Source organism: Chrysochloris asiatica, unplaced genomic scaffold (genome assembly GCF_000296735.1).
Source record: "Chrysochloris asiatica unplaced genomic scaffold, ChrAsi1.0 scaffold00296, whole genome shotgun sequence".
NCBI lineage: Eukaryota > Metazoa > Chordata > Mammalia > Afrosoricida > Chrysochloridae > Chrysochloris > Chrysochloris asiatica.
In genome coordinates, this window is record NW_006408814.1 from 729536 (window position 1) to 748013 (window position 18478).

The window sequence follows — 18478 nt, forward strand, 5'->3', positions numbered from 1 at the left end:
TTTGAATGGGATGGGGACCCTGGGCGTCTGATTGTGTTTTTGCTGTGCCAGGCCTTGTCCCACAGAAGTCCTTTATAGGTGCCATCATGCCACCCCCATCTTACAGATGAACAAACTGAGGCTCCAAGAGGCTAACCCACTCAAGGTCCCACAGCACCCCTTGCTGGACTTCAGTTTTTCCATCTGTAGAATGGGTAGGGGTGGAGGCCATATAAAGAAAGGGCACAGGTGGGAACACCAGTGCCCAGAGTCTCCTTTTCACCCAAAGATCTTCTCTTGTCTCCAGCCAGGACCATGGGCAGCAACAAGAGCAAACCCAAGGATGCCAGCCAGCGGCGCCGTAGCCTGGAGCCCACTGAGAATGCCCACGGTGGAAGTGGGGGAGCCTTCCCCACCTCACAGACCCCCAGCAAACCGGCCTCTGCTGATGGCCACCGCGGCCCCAACACGGCCTTTGTCTCGGCAACTGCCGAGCCCAAACTGTTTGGAGGCTTCAACTCCTCTGACACAGTCACCTCCCCGCAGAGGACGGGGCCTCTGGCTGGTCAGTGGACCTGGGGTGAGGGTGCTGGGTGTCCTGGCCAGAGAGAAGTGGTTCTACCAGGAGGCTTCTGGGCTGCCCCTTTTTTTCTCTCACTAAAGGGAAAGAGTTACTTGTCCTGGGGATTTTGGGGGATTTCCTGGAGGCTGTGTGTGGGGAGGGGTTTGTAAACTCTAATATCACATTTTTATCAGTTGCCTTGGGGTGAATCAGATTCAGAATGCAAAGAGGTTTAGAGAAGTTGAAGTGGATGACCACACCCAATGGAGGAAACTGGAGACCCAGAGAATAGTTTAAGCCAAAGGGCTCCTCAGGGCAGTGTGGGGAGCAGGCTGCTGCCTCTTGGTCCAGATTAGGTCAGGATGGGTGGTCAGTGTATACCTGAGGGGTTTGGTGGGGTGACCCAGGCCCAGCCTGGGAGAGGGAATAGGGTTCCCAGAAGTCTTGGTCCTAAGGTTGCTTATATGCACCCTTGTGCCCTCTGCTGGCACTTTGGGATATGGCAACCCAAGGCAGGATGCTTGGATTCCTGGGAAGATGGAGTCTCCAAGACACCAGATGAAGATATTCACACAAATACACACTCTTATCTTGACATGCGTGGATACAAACACATTGTCAGAAATGTGTTCCAAGACATCCTCACAGGACATGTAATCTCAGACACACACACACATTGCATGTACAGACACACACTCAGGGACATGGGAACATACACACCTGAGTGCAGATGTAACACACACACACAAGTACACAACCTCATACTTTCAGGTGACGATACACCAATACACACACAGTAAGGAGCACATGCAGGACACAGAGACACACTTAGCTGGAAACACCACAGATGCATAAATACACGTACTCAGACACAGGACAGGCCTGGACCCCAGACACAGAGCCACAAATGTACCCACTCATTTGTTGACAACATGCTTGTTGGTGCTAACTGTGTGCCAGGACCCCTGGTGCTGAGGATAGGGCAGTGCCCGAAATAGACAACACCCCTGTACCTACCCCTATTCCGCTATGACTGTGGTCCCCAGCGCTCTGACACACTCCACCCCTCTCCACAGGTGGAGTAACCACCTTTGTGGCCCTCTATGACTATGAGTCGAGGACAGAGACGGACCTGTCTTTCAAGAAGGGAGAACGGCTCCAGATTGTCAACAACACGTGAGTTCCCCTCCCACTGCCCCTCAGAGCCAGTGAGCAGTGGACTGGGCATCAATCAGGTAGCTCCAGGACGCTGTAGTAGGGCCCCTGAGGAAGTGATGTAGGTGGTGGTTGTTGGCCTGAGGCTCCAGGTAGGCAGACATCTGGGTCCAGGTACTGGATGTGGCAGTTGGGGCAGGGCATAGCACCCCAGGTCTCAGACCCTGCCAAATGGCATGTGGTCAGGGTAGAATGGGGCCCAGGACCCACGACCCAGGTGTGTGCCCTCCTTAGTGACCTGGGGCTGGAGGGCAGGGGCAGCAGTGAAGCCAGAAGCTTCCATCTGTGTTTGGGAGGAGCCCACATTGGGACGATTGGGCACAAATTGTTGATTTGAGAGGGATCACCTCTAGGACTCCAGCCTTGTGGGGATCAGCCTAGAACCAGAGTAGGCACCTCCTGCCAAGTCCTGGGGTCCCTGTGGGCCGTGAACAGGGAGGAGTGAGACTGGGAGGTATTGTGGGGCTCCTCCCTGCTTCTCCTTTCTCTAAGGGCGATAAGCACGTACACTGTTTTGGGGGTGGCTGAAGGTTCAGGCCATATTCCCAGCGCAGGGAGTAGGGCTACCAGCAATGGATGGGCAGGGCCCCATGCCACACAGCCTTCCTGCTGTCCCCTCCCCAGGGGATCCTGGTACCTCCTTCCCCATCCCCTGGCCCATGCTTGTCCCATTCAGACTCTCTCAGCCTCTCTTCCTCTCTCTGCTTCTCTCTCGCTGGCCCTTAGGAGGAAGGTGGATGTCAGGTGTGTACGCACTGTGTGAAGAGTGGGCTGGGTGGGGGAGGGGTTGCTGTTCGGCATGTGCCTCCACCCCCAGTGTCCCTGCCTGTCGTCTCTGGCTGCCCTGGCTGCATCTCCCACCCTCCCAATTTCTCCAACTTCACCTGGCCTCATATGCCAGTTTAACCGGATCCCAGACCCTGACCCCAGGCTGGGTGGGTGGGAGTCCTCCCATTATCCCTGTCACTCACCATCTCACCCACTCCCTGTTCTATCCCCACATTGAGTGCCAGTGGTATGTTGGACCCAGTGTGGCCTGGGTGGTCAGATTCTCACCGCAGTGGCCCCAGTGTGGGCCTGGGCAGGCAGAGGCTGGGGTCAGCTCTGCTGTGTATCTCCCTCTGGTGGTGACACAGGAGCCCCAATGTTGCAATGTTGTCTGGCTGGGGGGAGGGGGGGGGGAAGGGGGCTGTAAGTGGGGTGGATGCCTTCAGAGGATGAGAGGCAAGGGGGCACTAGAGGGCAAAGTAGAGTTCAGCCCTGAGCATCCTCGAAGGCTAAGGAGGTGGGACATCACCATCCCCAGTCCCTTGCACTTGTTCATGCCTCCCTTCCCCTGGTGCATGCTTGCTGTTCCTTCTGCTTGAAATGCCCTTTCTTTCCTCTCTGCATGGCAAGCTCCTGTTTATCCCTCAGGACCCAACTCAGGAGCCCCAGTCTCTGTGAGGCAAAAGAGAATAGAGGTGCCAGGTGTTTTCAGCCATGTCCTTGTGCTTACTCTTCACTACAATCCCACTAAGATGTAGTGTTAGGGGAGGGGGGCTGTCTCTATTTTGCAAATGAGGAAACTGAGGCTCAGAGATGTGAAGGCACTTGCCCAAGGTCACACAGCTACCAAGTAGCAAAGCTAGGAATGAAACTTGCTTAGAAGTTCTCTCCCCTCCTTCTAACTGCTGTCTCTGGGGTTGGGGGCTTCTGCTGCCTTCCCTTGCTTGTCAGGGTCTTGGTACACTTCCTTGTCACCAGCTGCTTTCATCTGCCCCCTCTCTACCCAGACTGGGAGCTTCTTGAGGGCTACTCTCTGGTCTGTCTGACTTCAGGGTTCTCACATTCCTGTTGTTCAGCTCAGGGCTGTGCATGGGGGTAGGGTAGGGGTAGGGGGGTGGGGGACTTACTAGCCATGCTGGTGAATGGGATGAATGAGCAACGAGAAAGCCACTACCATTCATTGTGCCCATACTTCCTGTCGTGAATAAGCCGAGTCCTGTGCTGGCACTTTTGATTATGTTGTTTAATGCGTGCGTCATCACCACAGCCCTGTGCAGTGGGGACACTTACTTGTTCTATTCCACAATTGAGGAAACTGAGGCCCGGAGGAGATGAAATGACTTTCCCAAGGTCACACAGCTAGTGTGGCAGAGCTGGGATGGATAGGCAGGCCCTTGGGCCATGGCCCTTATAGGAGGGCTCACTGGCGGTTTAGAGGAGCCTGTTGTAGGAAGGGCGTGTGCGGATGGTGGCTTTGTGGGACAGGGAGACACAGCCAGCAGTGATGAGGAGGGCACCTCAGGTAGGGGCCCAGCTTGTGCAAAGGCATGAAGCCAGGAACAGTCAGGAACTTTGGTTCTATCTCGTTCTACTGGGGTTAAGGCAGCCCCACTTCTGTCTGGCCCACCCTTGCTTTCCTTCTTCCTGGAATGGCTGGGGAAGGTTTGGCCGGGCCTGGAGTGGCCAAGAAAGCTGCACATGATTGAGCCCAGTCCATGGAGCATCCCTGATTTGGGGAGAGAGGATCGATGACAACACTTAGCCACTTCGTTGCCGGAGAGGTTGGTGGTGGTAGAGTTGTGGCTGGCATTATAGAAAGAGGTGGGATAAAGGGATCTGGGGACTTAATGGAAGATGTTGTTGTTGTTAAGTGCCATTGGGTTGGTTCTGATCCATAGCGGTTTCCATTGAGCAGCTAGTGAGCTTGAACTGCTGACCTTGCAGTTCAAATGACTTTGCAGTCCAGTGCATTAACCTACAGTGCCACACCAGGACTCCTAATGGAACATAAGCCCCCCAAATTAGAAATGTTCAGATCTCATACCTCACCCAGGGACTACCCTATTGTCCTTCCACCATTATGGCTTGTTGTTGTTAAGTGCCGTTGAGTTGGTTCTGACCTTGTATAGGATTTCTGAAGAGCAGCTGGTGGATTTGAACCATCAACCTTGAGGTTCAAACCAACCTTGTGGTGCACTGCTTTACCCTACGGCACCACACCAGGACTCCTGACTCCTAAGCCCCACTCACTGTGTGACTGAGGAACTTCTGGAATCCTCTCTGGGAGGCACAGCCATGTGGGGCTGGATTGGGGTCAGGAAGTGGAGAGCGTGAAGATGAACCCCTCTGTTGTTGGGGTTTGGTGAAGGCTGGTGTGTTGGGGTCTGAGTTTTGACCACCCCAAGCCTACTCACCTTATATCCAGTGCTGGGGAGGTGGGTCCTTTGGGATCTGCCTCCAGGTTGCTCCCTGAGCTGCCCTTTCCTTTACCCAAATTCTAGAGTTTTCTCTGAGGGAGCTCTCTGGTGGGTTGCTCAATGATATCTCTGTCTTATCTGCCCACCAGGGGCCAGGGTCACCTCAAACTTAGGAGCCTCCTCCATGGGACATGGCCTCCTGCTCTTCTCAGACCTCTCACCTCAGACCACAGGCCTTGGGAGCTTGGCTCTTGATGACCCAGTCTGTGCGGCACTGCCTTGGCACTGCCTGGGCTCCAGCCGGTTCTCTGCCCTAGGGCTGTTGAGCTCAGGGTTGGACCATTCCAGGCCACCAGCTCATCTGCATGCCTCAATTGCCCAAATGAGTTAAAGTATCAACACCCCACCCAGTCTGGCATGACTTTCCAGGTTCCAGATCTGCATAAGGATTAGGCTGTAAGCATGAAGACCCTAAGGCTCAGAGAGGTGAAGCCAGTTGCCTGGGGCCACACAGCTAGTAAACAGCAGTCTGGATGTAAAACTGCAGCTTGGGGATCCAGCACTTTCTCCTCAGATCCCATGGGGAAAGGGATGGGGAGGGGTTGGGTTGGTCAGCGAATGTATGACCCTACCCCCCTTCTTTCTTTCTCCTCTGTATGCCTGTCTGATGAGGACTGGGCCCTAGGGAAAACACTGGATACAGTAAAGAGCTCTGGTAACGTACTGTTTACAAATCGGGCTGTGAACCACAAGGTCAGCGTTCGAAACTACCAGCTGTTCCGCGGGAGAAAGATGAGGCTTTCTGCTCCCATAAAGATTTACAGCCTCAGAAACCCTGTGCAGGGTCGCTATGGGTCAGAACCGACTCCACGGCACTCAACAACAACAGTAAATCTGCTCAGCCTGGTAGAGTAATACTGCTGGACTTGGATTGGTGACCCTGGCACACTGGACTTCTGGGGGAAATTTTGGGGACCCCAGGGGGAGCAGCCCAGACTCTTGAGCCAGCTCACAGCTACCTGGGCAGTTTTGTGCCTCCCAGACCTTTGAGGTAGAAAGATGGGGACTGATGCCTCTGTTTCACAGGCAGGCAAACGGAGGCTCAGATGGTCATCACAGTGATTTGTTCACCGAGCCCCACATGTTGCTGATTGCTTTACACATTTTGTCTGCAAGGACGATTCTGTGACTATTATCTCCTTTTCATAGATGAAGAAACTAAGACTCAGAGAGGGCAGGACACTTGCTCAAAGCCACACAGCAAGACCTTGTTGGAGACTGGGATTGAGCTGCTATGGTTTCTAAAAATGTTTTGGAGGGCATGGAGGGGGCACTATGGATACACAGATTTAACGGTTTTTTCTTTTTTCAGTCAGTTCACAATATTAATGGCTCATGTGTATTGAGTACCTACTATATACTAGGCTCTCACAAGCCCTGTGGGAAGGAGCCATGAGTATCCCCATTCAACATATGAGAAAACTGAGGCACTGGAGGAAGTGCTATGTGTCCAAGCATCTAAAGCTGGGGCCAGGCTTAAGTGGGATCTTGGGCCCTTTATTAAGATTTAGTACATCCCCATCCCTGTCCCTTGTGAAATAAGACCCCCACCCCCAAACTGGTTCAGACTATGAACCCTCAATTTGCATATAAGTTGATGTTGGGAAACTAGAATTCTCTTGGCAAAAGTGGGGTAACAACAGGTTGGGTACCCCTTAATTTTGGACCCCACTTGGCTTACCTCTGGTAACATGCTCACTCTCAGTGGGTGGCTGAGGGGCTCCCTGGTGGCCAGTCAGTTCTCAGGCTCTTGCTTTATTAAGCCATCTCATTTTGTGACCTCTGACCTTAGACTCTGGCCCAGTCCTAAAGCCTGCCCCCTGCCGCAGTCCTGCTGCCTCTGCCACTGTCCTCTTCTTCCCCCAGCATCTCTGAGTCTCTGAGCTGGGGGCCTGGGAGGCACTTAGGGGCCCTGGGACCTATCCCTGCTCTTCCATTGATCTGCTGTATGATTGTGGGTAAGTGCCTGCCTCTCTACTGCCTCAGTATCCCCAGCTATATGAAGCAAGTGCTGGGCCCACCTGCTCTCTGACAGGTCATTGGAGGGCTCCCCCGCCCTGTGCTCCCCAGACCATCTTTCAAGTGGGCTGAGGAATCTGGCCAGGGGCACATCAGAAGAGCTAAGAGCCAGAGACCCGGCCGGGATAGAGTTCTGACTGTGTGACTATGGGCAAGGGCCTTACCTTTTCTGGGCCTGGCAAGGAGGATGTTCTGTTTGCTGTATATCTTCTCAGGGTTGGGGGAGCCACAGACTGAGGTTAAGACAAGCTCAGTAAAGGCCCATTGCACTCTGTAGGGGACGAGTTTCTTTGTCTGTAGTCAGGAGCCTGGGCCTGGCTGTGTGACTTTGAGAAAAGGCCTTTCCTTCTCTGGCCTCAGTCTTCCCATCTGTACAGTGGGTATAGGGAAGGGGGGTCGGATTCTCTTGCCCTGTTGTTGACACCCTTTATTCCCCATGGACCCCTCCCTGTCCCCTTTGGATGCTTTGGATGTGAGGCCTCTGCCAGCTGCCCTGCCCTGCCCCCAGCCCCTAGCACCGCCTGGCTCTCCTCTCTCCCTCAAACTTTCTGTCTCTCACTACCCCCATCTCTGCCTCTTCTCTCCTGTTGGGCTCTCGCTTTCTCCTCCCTCCTCTGTGTCTCTGGACCCCCGCTCCAGCCAGACCTGGTTCACATTCAGATGGCTGCAAAGGTACTTCCGCCCCGCCCCACTCCCACCCAGGCCCAAGGGACCCTACTGTTCTGGGAAGTTCCTCCTGTCCTGTCCCCATCACCTCCTCCTCCTCGTGGGCTATCGGTGTAGAAGTGCCCCGGGTACTAGGGCCCCTCCAGCTGACTCGCTGTGTGACTCTGGGCAAGTCCTAACTTCCCCAGTCTCAGTTTCCCCTTGCAGATGGGCAGCTATAAGAGAGGCCTGTAGTGTTCAGCTAAGGAGTCCTTTAGGTGTGACCTGTGATTTGTGACAAAAGCAAGCATTGCTCTAGTGTGCAGGGCTGGGGCCTGGATAGTCACCAACCCCAAAAAGGGTCACCCCTGCCTCTACCAGGCTTCACCAGCTGGCTTGTCCCCAGAGACGGAGTCCCCTCCCTCACTCCCATGGCAGTTTGTGCTTCATCGCTGGCTTCCTTCTGAAAGGAAGCTGACATCTTTCCCTGCTTAGGACTCTGTCCCTGTGGATCGGGCCTCAAGCCTAAGGTCTGTCCAGGACAAAGCCTGTCGGAGCCCGCTTTGGCAAGGAGACATCTGGGGCCGGGAGGGGTAGTGTTGTTAGGCCAGCTCTCCCTGGCTGGCTGTGTGCACCGCCTCCCTGAGCCTTATTCTGCCTGAGGGGTTCTACTTGCACCCTGGAAGACTGCTGACGGCTCCCTCTCCTTTGCTTCCTTCCACTTGCCCTGCTCAGAGAGGGAGACTGGTGGCTGGCCCACTCACTTAGCACAGGACAGACGGGCTACATCCCCAGCAACTACGTGGCACCCTCCGACTCCATCCAGGCTGAGGAGTGAGTATTTGTCACTGTGGTCCCAGCTTCTATCCTGGGGTACTCAAGGCCCTGGGCACAGCCCAGGGAGAGGTGCCATGGATGGGCAAAGCCTGGACTGCCAACACCACCCCGCCCCCTCCCACCCAGGTGGTATTTTGGCAAGATCACCAGACGCGAGTCAGAAAGATTGCTGCTCAATGTGGAAAACCCACGAGGGACCTTCCTAGTACGAGAAAGTGAGACCACAAAAGGTATGCGCTCTCCTGCAGGCCAGTGGGAACTGGGTCTTTTGTGGGTTGTTTGAGCTAGGTACCGTAGAATAAATAGGAGTTAGTTATATGGCATAAGGGTTTAGGGGGAAGAGCGCTCCAGGTGGAGATACCAGCAGGATCAGAGGCACACAGGTGTTTCTGAGGAACACTGTGTGGTACCTGGCTGACAGAGGTGCAGTCCAAGATGATGGCTTGGCCTCTTTGCGGAGTCTCCTGAGGTGGCAGCTGGAGACAGGTGGTCAGGAGGTCTGAGGATTACATGGCGAAAGACTCAGCCAGTTCCTCTTCTCCCCTCCCCCACGGGTCTCTGGGGCTGAACGTGTATTAGGACCAGGCTTTGTTCTTCTTCCATTAGTCCTGACCCTGTGCCTCTCCTGCCCTACCCCCATCTGGAGAATGCAGATCTCCTTTCTCCAGCCCCTCAGAAAGCGGGTCACAGGTGCCCTGTTGCCATGCCAATGAAGCTGGGCTGCTTCCCGTGGGCTTGGGACTCACGGGAGCAGAGATGTTTGCCATGCGTAGGTCTGTGTGTGTGTGTGTGTGTGTGTGTGTATGTACATGTGCATGGTGAATTGTTGTGAGTCTGTCCTCATGCCCAGGGGACTGGAAGGCATGTACCTGTGTGAGCAGGGGGACTACTAGACAGCATTCCTGTTCATGAGTAAAGGTGACCTGGGGTAGACCTTGGGCTTGGGCCTGTGACTTCCACACATGCACACATGGCCTGGGTTGTCTGCGTAATGCCCTTGGAGACCTGGTGTATGAGTTCAAGTCTTAGCTTTGTACTTGACATTCTGAGTGACGTAAGACCAACCTCTTTCTCTCTCTGGGTCATAGTTTTGCCTGCTATGTACTGTGTATGTAGAGACTGTCCAAAAAGAAGGTCGTGGCCAAGGGGCTGGGCTTCCAGCAAGATGCTGCCATTCTACTGGACTGGGCTCCTGAGAAGGACCTTCTGTGGCTGCTAAGACCTCTGCTCTCTACTTCCCCCTCTCCAGAACTGAGCCTTGCTTGCTCCCTAATGTACACAGGCAACTGCATTCAGGCCAATAGAGGCTCTCAGCCAGGCCTGCTGGATATGAGGAAACTTTTCCAGCCAAAAGCTTTTCCAGGATTAGGGGAAGCAGGGAGGGGCCACCAGGGCTGGCCAACCTCAGCCTTGGCAGCCCTCAGACTACACCCAGCTGCCCATGGCTATCACCATTTTAGCCAATTCTTGCCTGAACCAGGACCCAGCAGCAAGAGGGAGGTTCCCCTGGAGGCAGACCCAGTATGGGAAGCAATCAGGCAGGGCCACAGAGCCACTTGGGGCCATTTATTAAACATGTCCTAGGCCTCTTCTGTGTGGTCTCATCCGAACTCCCAGGATTCTGGAGGTACCATTACTGTGAAAAGGAGGAAGTGTGGCCCAGAGAGGGCTACTGACTTGTCAAGGTCACACAGCTGGGAGGCACACACAGGATCCAGAGGTCTTGTCAGAGCCAAGGGTGCACGATAGGTCTTGGGTCAGATGCACATTTGTTCTCTTGGCCCAACTTTTGGAGCTGCTCCAAGCTGGGTGCTAAACAAGGCAGTGTGCTCCTCCAGGTGCTTGCCGCTCCGGGTCTTCCTTCATCCTGTCAGGCAGGCATGCAGCAGTGATCAGAGGTGGGCACCACTGTTCCCAGCTGTGGCCCTTAGGAGGAGTGGGTATGTAGTCACAGCTCCCTCTGGTCATGCCCCGCAGGTGCCTACTGCCTCTCCGTGTCTGACTTTGACAATGCCAAGGGCCTCAATGTGAAACACTACAAGATCCGAAAGTTGGACAGCGGTGGCTTCTACATCACCTCCCGGACCCAGTTCAACAGCCTGCAGCAGCTTGTGGCCTACTACTCCAGTGAGTGCCCTGTAGGAAGGCCTGATCTGCTCTCCCTGCCTCCCTCCTCCACTCTCCCTCCCCCTCCATCTGCAGCTGGCTGGTGAGGAGGGGGTTGCACTGAGGGAGCACCAGAACGGAGAAGGGAGGGGGCATGGGCTGGTGTCATTTGTGTCTGCAGCCCAGGACCGGTCTGAACCAGTTACTGGGAGAAGAGAAGGGGGCTGCTGGATCGATTGCAGCAAAGAGAGAGCAGCAGAGGGAGGAAGCACAAGTGGGGTGTGTGTGTGTGTGTGTGTGTGTGTGTGTGTGTGTGTGTGTGCATGCGGGGCACGTACGTGTGGGCCAGTGTATATATGTTGGCCATGTGCAGTGGAGCCTGTGTGTGGGTCTTGCATGTGGGGCCCACCTGTGTGTGGAGTGTATGTATTCAGGGCACATGTGGTGTGTGTGTGTAGCATGTTGTATGAGACATGTGTGCATGACATGTACATGGAGGCTCATGTGTGGGTATATATTTTATGGGAGGTATGCGAGACGCGTGGGAACACGTGGAGGGCCATGTGTGTGTGTGTAACATCTATTCAGGGCACATGTGTGGAATGTGTATGTGTGGAACATGTTGTATGGGGTACGTGTGTGGGGCACGTATAGGGGACTAGGGGACATGTGTATAGAGGCTTGTATGCAGGGCACACGTGTGGCTAAGTGTGTGTGCGGAACACATGTGCAGGGCATGTTATGTGTTTGGGGCTTGTGTGTGGAGCATGTATGCAGCAGTGGGTCTGATCCATGAGGACATCTAGGGCTCCTGGTGTCTGTGGTTCCAGGGGCCTGTGTGTACTCAGGCAGGGCTCCCTGGGCACCTGTCTGTGTGTTAGTCTTGAGAACCAGGTACTCTCCACCCGCACCTCCTCCTTCCCTGTTGGCAGGCCTCCTGACTCCCTCCACAATCTGCCAATACTCTCCACTCCCTTGGCCACCACTGCAGGTTCATTTTGAACCTTAAATCAGACCACGGTTCCCTATTCCCCCTCATATGGCCCTGCACTATAATTTCAACCCTACACAGGTTCACTATGAGTCAGAACCCTATACAGAGACTCCTGGTATGGCGCTGTAGGATCAGCACTGGACTGTGAACCACAGGATCAGCAGTTCAAACCCACCACCTGCTCCTCAGAAACCCTATACAGGGTCACTATGAGTTGGAACCGACTTGACAGCACTTAACAACAAACAATATGGCAGTGGGGTAGTGGGCTACCTTGGAATCTTAGGATAAAGACTCCAGCATAGCCTCTGGGGCCCTGGGAAGTCTGAATCTGCTGCCTCCCACGTTCAACTCCAGCTGCTCTTTTCCTCTCCCTCTCCTGTATCCCCTCTAGCCTCTTTTCAGTTCCTGCAATCCTCAGGGCCTTTGCACAGGCTGTGCCCTCTTACTGACATGGCTCCCTAGTTCACTGCTCACCCTGCTCAGACCCAAGCCCAATTATCACATCCTCCAGGAAGCCTGCCAGGATTCCATCAAGCGCCCCTGCTCTAGCACTGACGGACATCCATGGAAGGCTGTCCTTGGTTTATTTGTGGTCTGGAAGGTGGTTAAGGGAAACTGGACTCTCACTTGGACTGTGGTCCTGACTTGTCCCATTCTGGGTTCCTAGCACCAGCCTGGGTAGGCAAAGGAATGAATGAATGAATGAATGAATGAATGGCTCAGTAAGCAGATGCCTGAGACAGTGTGGGCCTGTGTCGGGTATTTGTGGACACCTGGCTTGGAGGATCTCTGATGTATTCCCAAAGCCAGTATGCGCACAATGTGTACTGTAGATATCATGTGATAGGGTGGACCTCAGTGGGGAGCCCTGCCTGAACTCTATCTCCCTGTCTTTGTCCTCAGAACATGCCGACGGCCTGTGCCACCGCCTCATCACCGTGTGCCCAACGTCCAAGCCACAGACTCAGGGCCTGGCTAAGGATGCCTGGGAAATCCCCCGAGAGTCATTGAGGCTTGAGGTCAAGCTGGGCCAGGGCTGCTTCGGGGAGGTGTGGATGGGTAAGGTCCTAATCCCCAGCCTTCTGTTCCCTCAGGAGAGACCATGGCCTGAGAATCAGGCAGATGTCCACCCTGTTTGGACACTCAAATCACCTTTGGTCCCCTTTCTTTCTCTCCCACAAGCTGGTTGCCTTAACTGAACAGCTATGGACATCGTTTGTTGTGGCTGACACTGAGTTGGGGTCTAGCTCCCCACCTCAAGCTGTACTAGGTACTATGGTGGGTGGGCTGGACTGGTCATAGCTCATTCCCCTGCAGACCACAGCACCTGTTTGTTGAGAGCTGCCCGAGCCTGGGCACCAGGAGCTCCCAGTGACCTGCTGTATAGCCTGAGGCAGATGGCTTCTCTCTGAGCCTCAGTCTTTATAAAATGGGCCTACTGAGAGCAAGATTCCCCCCTCTCAGTGTTCTTCAAAAGCCTTGGCTCAGCATACCGCCCACACATTTGCACTTAACCAGGGAAGGACAGGTGAGCCCAGGGTTTGGTATGCCTGTTAATAATCTCCTGTCTAACCCTGGAGGGAGCCCCTGCTTTCAGTGGGGAAAATGACAGCTCCGACTTGGAAGACAAAAATCACAAAGCCCTGTAAATCCCAGGTCCCTCTTGTGTGGACTGCTTTCTGCTGACACAGGAATCCCAAGGTCAGGTGGAGAAGGACATGACAGCCAGGAGCCTGTGGCTTTGGTGGGAGATCACGGTTTGCCCTGCTCAAGGTTGTTCCGTCTGAGCCGCAGTATTCATTTGATATTGCTGATTTCACTCTCCCCGCATAAGAGGACTGATGGAGAAGAGCAGAGAGGGTCCCAGTGTGGAAGGCATGTGGAGGCTGGCAATCAGGCCAAGTCAGGGAAGGGGCAGCATGGGTTTTGAGCTGATGAGATGGGAGAAGGATAAGAGGCTAAATGGGAACTTGAGCTGACTTCAGATGAATCCATGGTATTGGCCCTTCTAATGGCTGCAGAACTCATCCCTGGTTGGGATGTCATTTGGGGGTGATGCCAGATATCACCCACTTCCTTCCCAGCTGCTCCAGATGAGCCATAGAGACAGGCCTGAGCTCAACCCTCAGATGAGACCCAGGGATCCGAGGAGTGGATCCATCTGTGACAAGAACCTGGATAAAACAGTTTGGTTTACAATCCAGCTTCCCCTAGAGCCCCACAATAACAACAAGAGCAGCAGCCATTGTGTATGGAGCCCTCACAGTGGGACCTGGCCCTGGGCCTAAATTTTCATCTAATTTTTAAAAAGCCCAACAGGATAAGTACTACGTTGTTGGTGGTGGTTCTCACTCATAGTGTCCCTGTGCCCAACAGAAGAAAGCACCCCGCTGTCTTTGACTGTCTTCATACTTGTGATGTTTGGGCCCATTGTTGCTGCCACTGTGTCTGTTCATCTTGTTGAGGGGTCTTCCTCTTTTTCACTAACCCTCTCCTTTACCAACGATGATGTCCTTCTCCAGAAACTGGTCCCTCCTGATAACATGACCAAAGTACATGCGACGATGTCTCACCGCCCTCGCCCCCAAGGAGCATTCTGGCTGGACTTTTTCCTAGATAGCTCTGTTTGTTCTGGCAGTCCCTAATGTTTTCAATATTCTTCGCCTCACTATAATTCAAATACATGGATTCTTCTATGGTCTTCCTTATTCATTGTCCAACTTTCACGTGCATATGAGGCTATTGAAAATCCACGACTTAGGTCAGGTTCACCTAGTCCTTAAAGTGACATTTTTGCGCTTTGACACTTTAAAGAAGTTTTTTGCAACAGATTTGCTAATCCTACAGTGCCACATCATGGTAGGTCCCCTATTTTCTGGCTGATGAAACAGGCTGAGATAGGGCGTCTGACTCACCCATGGTTTCACTGCTGGCAGGAGGCAGAGGAGGGGATTGAGCTCCTACTCACTCGTTGGACCTCCAAACCTCATACCTGATGCCTTAGTGTTTGGGGATTGTGAGTTCCAGAGGCGATTTCTGGCTCCAGAGACTTTCGCTGCCCGTAGGCGAGTCCTCCTCATCCCTGGACACCACCAGTACATGCTTCAGTTTGTCAAGTCAGGAGGCACCTTTGATGCCTGACCCAGAGATTCACTGAAGCCCTGAGATCAGTCAAGTGAGAGCCCTGACTTCATCTCACTGGCTAGCATGCTGCTTTCTAGGACCTTCCTAATAACTATAGTCCCAACCATAACCACTGCTTCTTGAGCATGTGCCAGACATTCATTCTATCTATAATAGTCCCTTGAGGAATATGTCATGATGGTGCCCATTTTACAGATGAAGTCACTGAAGCATAGAGAGCCTGGGCCTTGACTTGGTCGGTCACATGGCTAGGGAGGCCAGAGCTAATATTGGCACCCAGACAGGAGGATCCGGGTTCTTGTGGGACAAGGTTGGGAGCCTCTTCTGAGCCAGCCTGTGCCCCTCACTCCCCCATACAGGGACCTGGAACGGCACCACCAGAGTGGCCATCAAAACCCTGAAGCCGGGCACGATGTCACCAGAAGCCTTCCTGCAGGAGGCTCAGGTCATGAAGAAACTGAGGCATGAGAAACTGGTACAGCTGTATGCCGTAGTGTCTGAAGAGCCCATTTACATCGTCACTGAGTACATGAGCAAGGGTGAGGCCAGAGCGGGCAGGCCAGCCAAGGGACAGGTGGGGAGGGCTACTTCCCCCCCCATTGTAGAACGTGCATCTTATGGAATGAAATGGAACCCAGTTCTCATGTCAGTGAATAGTTAAACCCAGCCAAGAGGGGGCCTTTCCCGTTTCAGTCCTCACACTCCATCTTTTCCTCAGTTTATTGATTTCCTAAAGCAGTTTACCATTCTGGGCCAAAAGAGAACTCCCCGACCCTCCAAGCTGGCCTCATCCAACTTGAGTCCATGACTTGACGTTTAAGTTAATGCTAAACTAGTTAATTTGTTTGTAAAATTCCACCTGGCTGAAATATAGTTTGCAGGCAGTTTGAGTGGTCATTCAATGTGTTTTGTCACATGGATGTTCTATATTCCTCATATTGCAGTCACGAGATAGCACCTCCCCATCACCCTAGAGTGTTCTCTTGTAGTCTTTTGCAGAAAGTACCCTGAGCCCCAGGCAGCCAGGGACCTGCTTTCTGTCACTGTAGACGTGTGAGGCCTATCCTAGAGCTCCATACGTGTCACTTTTTAAAATTGCGACTCATGCATGTTGTTTTGTGTATCAGTAGTTTATTGCTGGGTCATATTCCATTGTAATACGAATCTTTGTGTTAATTGATGGTTCAAACTCATCTGGCAATCTATTTCCATAAAGATTGTTGTTGTTAAGTGCCATCAAGACAATTCCAACTCATAGTGACCCTGTATAGGGTTTCTGAGGAGTGGCTGGTGATGTCAAACCACCTACCTTGCAGTTGAAACTGACCTTGAGGTCAAGTGCTTATCCTACACTCCCCACCAGGTCTTCATAAAGCTTACAGCCAAGAAAACCCTGTGGGGCAGTTCTACTCTGTTACTTGGGGTCACTGTGAGTTGGAATTGACTTCAAGGCACACATGATGAAATTCCACTGTATGGATGGGCCACAGTTGGCTGGCCCATTCACCTGGAGATGGCCATTTGAGTTGTTTCCCATTCTACTGACCCTTTGAGGGAGGGAGAGACATTATTCTGAAATGAGTTTACATACAGTCTGCTGTGCTTGTTAAAGGGAGGCTAGCCATCACTGCTCCTGGTCCAGGGAGGACAGGGCAGAGCGGGGCAGAGGCTGGAGCTCTTTCTCTGTCTGCCCAGGGAGTTTGCTGGACTTTCTCAAGGGAGAGACAGGCAAGTACCTACGGCTGCCTCAGCTGGTGGACATGGCTGCTCAGGTGAGTTGACCCTTCCCCCTGTCTCACACTCTTGGCTAAGCCAGTTTCTGCTTCACGAGTGCCCCCTCCAGGAAGCCTGTCTTTGTTGTCTCCTTACTTGCTGATTTCTCTATATGCATGCTTGGGGACCCTTCCAGTGGCTGTGAGTGGGGGGTTCTGGAAAGAGCCCTCCCCTGGGAGTCCCTGGGAATCAGGAGTTTCTGACTCATTATAGGCTTCAGTTTTCTTCTCTGTAAAGTTTTTTTCAGTCATTCAACCAACATGAATTAGTGCTTGCTGTGGGCAGTGCTCAAACAATTGTTTTTCCTTTAATCTGTATCACAGTCAAGGGAAGCTGGGATGGCTATATTTCCATTTGACAGATGGGAAAACTGAGGCTCAGAGAGGAGACTCAGGGAGGGCTCAGAGAAGCGCAGCAGGCAGGACCTGGCCAGCCATCGCCCTGGCTGCAGCTGGTCTTGTGCCTCCCTGTGATCCTTCCTCCTGTGGAGTGTTTTATGCCAATAACATTCATTGTACACTGACTCCACTTGACTGAAAAAGTATTGGGTGGGGGAAAGGGGCAGGAGTTTGGTTGGCAGGATAACCCCAACCCTGGACATCTGCCCTGTGACCCTGGAAGGGGTGTGGCATGGTCCCTGAGCCAGCTCCGGGCTCTCCTGCAGATTGCCTCAGGCATGGCGTATGTGGAACGGATGAACTACGTCCACCGGGACCTCCGTGCTGCCAACATCCTGGTTGGGGAGAACTTGGTGTGCAAAGTGGCTGACTTCGGGCTGGCTCGACTCATTGAGGACAACGAGTACACTGCCCGGCAAGGTGGGCATGTCCACCTTGTCTGAACCTGTCTCCTCTATCACAGGGGGGATGAATGCAGCCCAGGTGGCAGAGCAGTAGTGAGGAAGGTCATGACCTTTCTTACTCCTGCAGGTGCCAAATTTCCCATCAAGTGGACTGCCCCGGAAGCTGCCCTGTACGGCCGGTTCACCATCAAGTCCGATGTGTGGTCCTTTGGAATCCTGCTGACTGAGCTCACCACAAAGGGACGGGTGCCTTACCCTGGTAAGACGGCTTCCCAGGGCCCAGCTTTGGTCCCTGCAGCCCTCTGCCTGGGTGGCCATGGATAAGCCACACCCCCTTCTGGACCTCAGTTTCCCTACCTGTATAACAAGGAGATTGCGTCCAGTCTTGGCCTTTCTCTGTGATCTGTGTTATCAGCCTGAGGGATGGGACTTGCCCTTGACCTGTCCTAGATGGGAAGCCCTCTTTGTTTCCCACTCCCCCCACCCCACCTTCCTCACCAAAGCCATGCTTCCCATACCTCCCTCTACTCTCAGGGATGGTGAACCGTGAAGTACTGGACCAGGTAGAGCGGGGTTACCGGATGCCCTGCCCGCCCGAGTGCCCTGAGTCCCTGCATGACCTCATGTGTCAGTGTTGGCGGAAGGAGCCAGAGGAGCGGCCCACGTTCGAGTACCTGCAGGCCTTCCTGGAAGACTACTTCACGTCCACCGAGCCCCAGTACCAGCCTGGCGAGAACCTATAGGGAGCAGGCCCTAGGGCCAGACTGGCCTCTCGGCCTGGGTGCTGGGTAGGCAGCCTCTCAGCTGTCCCCCACCCACCCTTCCTTTGGGAGGCTGACTAGCCAGTGACAAGGCCCCTCCCCCTTTTGTGGCTGGAAGGGCTTGGGGGCCCGGGGCAGCCCTTGAGGCAGGGTGGAGGCTGGCACTGTGACTGTCCCCGGGCTCTTTCTCTAGCCACAGGCCTCCTCCCCTCCTTCCCTCTGGGAGCTCTGTGGGTCTCTTAAGGAGGAACTGAGCTGAGGCCTCTTTTCACAAGCTCCACCTGCTCTGCACATCCGATTCCTTCTCTACTTCCCACACTGCCCAGGTCTGTCTTGAGAGCTGGCCCAAAGAGCCTTTCCAAAGAGGAGTGATGGGACTCAGCCCTCAGCGTG

General features: G+C 53.7%; 1 protein-coding gene across 2 annotated transcripts; it reads left to right on the plus strand.

Annotated features, from left to right (window-relative positions):
• The first annotated feature begins 294 nt into the window (after nt 1-294).
• SRC (v-src avian sarcoma (Schmidt-Ruppin A-2) viral oncogene homolog) lies at nt 295-18067 on the plus strand. 2 transcript variants are annotated; one of them, XM_006874723.1, is made up of 12 exons: nt 295-544; nt 1618-1717; nt 2483-2500; nt 8401-8499; nt 8629-8732; nt 10480-10629; nt 12509-12664; nt 15109-15288; nt 16445-16521; nt 17187-17340; nt 17452-17583; nt 17859-18067. In XM_006874723.1, the coding sequence occupies exons 1-12, from the start codon at nt 295-297 to the stop codon at nt 18065-18067; spliced, it is 1629 nt and encodes a 542-aa protein (XP_006874785.1). The 2 variants fall into 2 exon arrangements, with proteins under 2 accessions (XP_006874785.1, XP_006874784.1); XM_006874722.1 differs by lacking the exon at nt 2483-2500.
• Nucleotides 18068-18478: the final 411 nt, after the last annotated feature.

What these genes read in the sequence shown, in the direction of transcription:
- SRC (XM_006874723.1), top strand. Translation starts at nt 295, where the DNA reads ATGGGCAGCAACAAGAGCAAACCCAAGGATGCCAGCCAGCGGCGCCGT. An exon ending in GAGGACGGGGCCTCTGGCTG is followed by an intron (nt 545 to 1,617) that starts GTCAGTGGACCT and finishes CCCTCTCCACAG; the next exon opens with GTGGAGTAACCACCTTTGTG. An exon ending in GGGACGGGTGCCTTACCCTG is followed by an intron (nt 17,584 to 17,858) that starts GTAAGACGGCTT and finishes CTCTACTCTCAG; the next exon opens with GGATGGTGAACCGTGAAGTA.